Consider the following 3,285-nt stretch of genomic DNA (forward strand, 5'->3'; position numbering starts at 1 on the left):
CTTATAATAAGACAATTCGTTTTATACACTTTGTTTTTATACAGTTCTCTGCCCGAGTGTCTTTCTCTTTCTTATTTTATACACTTTGTTTTATACAATTTGCTTCAACTGTATATGTATAGCGAATTATACAGTTTCTATGTTTGCAATGGAACGCAATTATACAAACTTTTTGCTATAGTATACAAATATAAATTTTTTATTTGCTATATGTGAAAGTTGCTCAACATAAATTCAAAAGACATCAAGGAAGATAGCTTCATAAAATAACATTAGTGGCCTAAATGGTGAGGATGAATCTCTCAGTAACATTGGAAAATTATATGAAGATCATCTCTATATTTTAGTGTTAATCTTTCATTCTTTGTACGAGTAGAGATTTAGTCAACAACTTTTAGAATTGAGCATTTTTTTTTCAAAGAAAAGACATACATATACGGATGCAAATATAGAAATTAAATATATTATATTTTAAATAATCTGAAAGTTTATTATATGTTTGATAAATCCATTACTTTTTGTTTTATTTTTTTATTACTAATACTTTTTTATACTTATTCATATTTGTGCAACTTCAGATTATGATCATTAATTTCATAATTACGTAAAATTAATTTTATATAATCTATTAAGTAAAATTAAATTATTTACAAATTTTAATCAATCATTTTTAATTCTGTATTTAAAAATAGACGGAAAAAGATTCTTATATTAAAAAAAATTCTGCAAAAAAAAATATAATGAAAGCATATATAAAAGGTGTTATAATGAAGTTTGCTAACATTATCTACTTCTATTAAATACACGGAAAAAATATTAAAAGAAAAAACTCAAAAAATTCTAACGGCGGACATTAACTTTCTAGTTCTAAAATTGTTTTAAAAGATGTTATAATAAAGTTTGTTAAAATTAGTTTATAAATAAATAGAAATTAAATAGTTTGAAATTTAAATTGAAATTTAAGATTATAAAATATAAAAAAGAAATAATTTAATAAAAAAATTAATTTAAACTATCTAACCGCACGATCTATCTTCTATAAAAGGAGAAGAAAAAGTGTCACATGTCAGCACTAAAATAAATTATATTTTAAAAAAATTAAAATTAATTATGTCTTCTATAAAAGGAGAAGAAAAAGTGTCACATGTCAGCATTACAATAAATTATATTTTAAAAAAATTAAAAATTTATTATAAAGTATTTGTATTATAGTGAATGTCTATCATGTGGAGTCCTTTTTAAGATATTGTTAAAGAGTCCTACTTGGGGACCAAGTTAGATTTCTCCTATAAATAGAGTGCTCTTCTTCATTGTAAATTCATTCATCAAGAAAAATAACAAGTCTTCTCTTCTTTTCTCTCTAGTTTCTTCTTCTTATTCTACAGTTTTATAACACGTTATTAGCACGAGACTCTAATTTCTCAAAAGTGAAGGTTAGATTTGAAGAAATAATAAAGGTATTATTTATTCTTTTGTTTTTAATTTTAATGGCCAATCTTACAAAACTAGAGTTCACTGCCCTTCAAAGTTCGGGCAGGAACTATCTCTCATGGGTGTTGGATGCTGAAATACACCTTGACGCAATGGGTCTTGGAGACACCATAAAAGAAGAAAATAAGGCATCAAATCAAAATTATGCATGAGCAATGATATTCTTGTGTTATCATCTTGATGAGCTTCTGAAAATCGAATATCTGACAGTTAATGATCCGCTTGTTTTGTGAAAAAACCTAAAAGAAAGATTTGACCACTTGAAGATGGTCATACATCCAAAGGCACGATATGACTGGATGCATCAAAGGCTACAAGACTTTAAGTCTATACATGAGTACAATTCTGCCATGTTCAAAATCACTTCTCAACTGAAATTATGTGGAGAAACGGTTAGTGAGATTTATATGATGGAAAAGACGTTCTCCATTTTCCATGCCTCGAAAGTGCTCTTGCAGTAACACTATCGAGAGAAAGGTTTCAAAAAGTATTCTGAACTAATTTCTCATCTTCTTGTGGCCTAGCAAAATAATTATTTATTATTGAAAAATCATGAGAATCGACCTACTGGATCTGAACTACAACCTGAAGTGAATGAGGCGTACGCCCACCATGCTAGGCATGGAAAAGTTCGTGGTCCTAATCGTGATCGTGGACGTGGACGTGGTCGTGATTATGGTCAAGAACGTAATTATATTCCTGGCATTAGTCATTCATCAAATGAAAAGGAAAAAAGAAAGAATGAGAAACGTGAAGCAACTAGGGAAGGTTGTTTTCGATTTGGTGGAAGAGGTCATTATGCACGTGATTGTCGTACTCCCAAACACTTGGTTGAGCTTTATCAAGAATCACTAAAGAAGAAAGAGAAAAATCCTGAGGCAAATTTTATCTCAGAAAATCAAGTTGACATCACACACTTGGATGTAGCAGATTTCTTCGCACATCCTGAAGGAAAAATAGATCACTTAATTGATGATGGTTCTGTGAACATGGAAGAGTGATATTTTTTTGGTAGTATTTATTAATAAATTTCATGTAATGATAGTTGTTTGCATGAGTATTAGTATTTTAAATTACTTTAGTCGTTCATTAGCTTGTTCCTTAATTCTTAATTAAATAATATATATATTTCATTGATTTATTTATATGATTCTAATATGATAGAGTTAGTCAAATACTAAACTTTATCACGTGTTTGTATTATATTAGGTCTTTAACTTGGTCTAATAAAAACATAAATTCTGATATTAACTAGGATTTATCATGTGTTTGTATTATATTAGGTCTTTAATTTGATCTAATTTTAAAAACATGCAGTCTATTATTAACTAGATTAAATAATGATTTTATTTTCCTAACAACTCATTTTTGACTTAGAGAAAATAATAAATTAAGGCTCAATTTCTAATATTTAATTATTAATTTATTTCTTTGAATATATTGTACCCTTTTGACAACACTAATATTCAATATATATTTATTTTGTGTATGTCATTTCATGTGTAGATATGGATAATTCTAAGAACATATTATCGAAATATGCAGATATTTGTTTGATTGATTCTGGTACAACACATACGATATTCAAAAATAAGAAATATTTTTCTCATTTATGTATGGATAAAATAAATGTTACTACAATTTTTGATAGTACTAATATGATTGAGGGTTTTGGAAGAGCAATTGTAATTTTGCGCAGGGGAACTAAACTCATCATTATTAATGCTATGTTTTCTCCAAAATCTAAGAGAAACTTGTTGAGTTTTAAAGATATTTGTGAAAATGGTTATCATA

The 3,285-nt window shown here is 27.3% G+C and overlaps 1 protein-coding gene across 1 annotated transcript; it reads left to right on the plus strand.

The window, feature by feature from the left end:
- Positions 1 to 1,757: 1,757 nt before the first annotated feature.
- Positions 1,758 to 2,492, plus strand: LOC101254328 (uncharacterized). Its single transcript, XM_069289307.1, has 2 exons — positions 1,758 to 1,883; positions 2,016 to 2,492. Exons 1-2 carry the CDS (start codon positions 1,758 to 1,760, stop codon positions 2,490 to 2,492), a joined length of 603 nt encoding a protein of 200 aa, XP_069145408.1.
- Positions 2,493 to 3,285: the final 793 nt, after the last annotated feature.

The sequence above is a fragment of the Solanum lycopersicum genome, chromosome 9, assembly GCF_036512215.1.
Source record: "Solanum lycopersicum chromosome 9, SLM_r2.1".
Lineage (NCBI taxonomy): Eukaryota > Viridiplantae > Streptophyta > Magnoliopsida > Solanales > Solanaceae > Solanum > Solanum lycopersicum.

Bases quoted from the DNA above. Each gene is read 5' to 3' on its own strand.
- LOC101254328 (XM_069289307.1), top strand. From the start codon at position 1,758: ATGGTCATACATCCAAAGGCACGATATGACTGGATGCATCAAAGGCTA. The intron at 1,884-2,015 runs GTTAGTGAGATT...CTTGTGGCCTAG, and splicing joins TGAAATTATGTGGAGAAACG to CAAAATAATTATTTATTATT.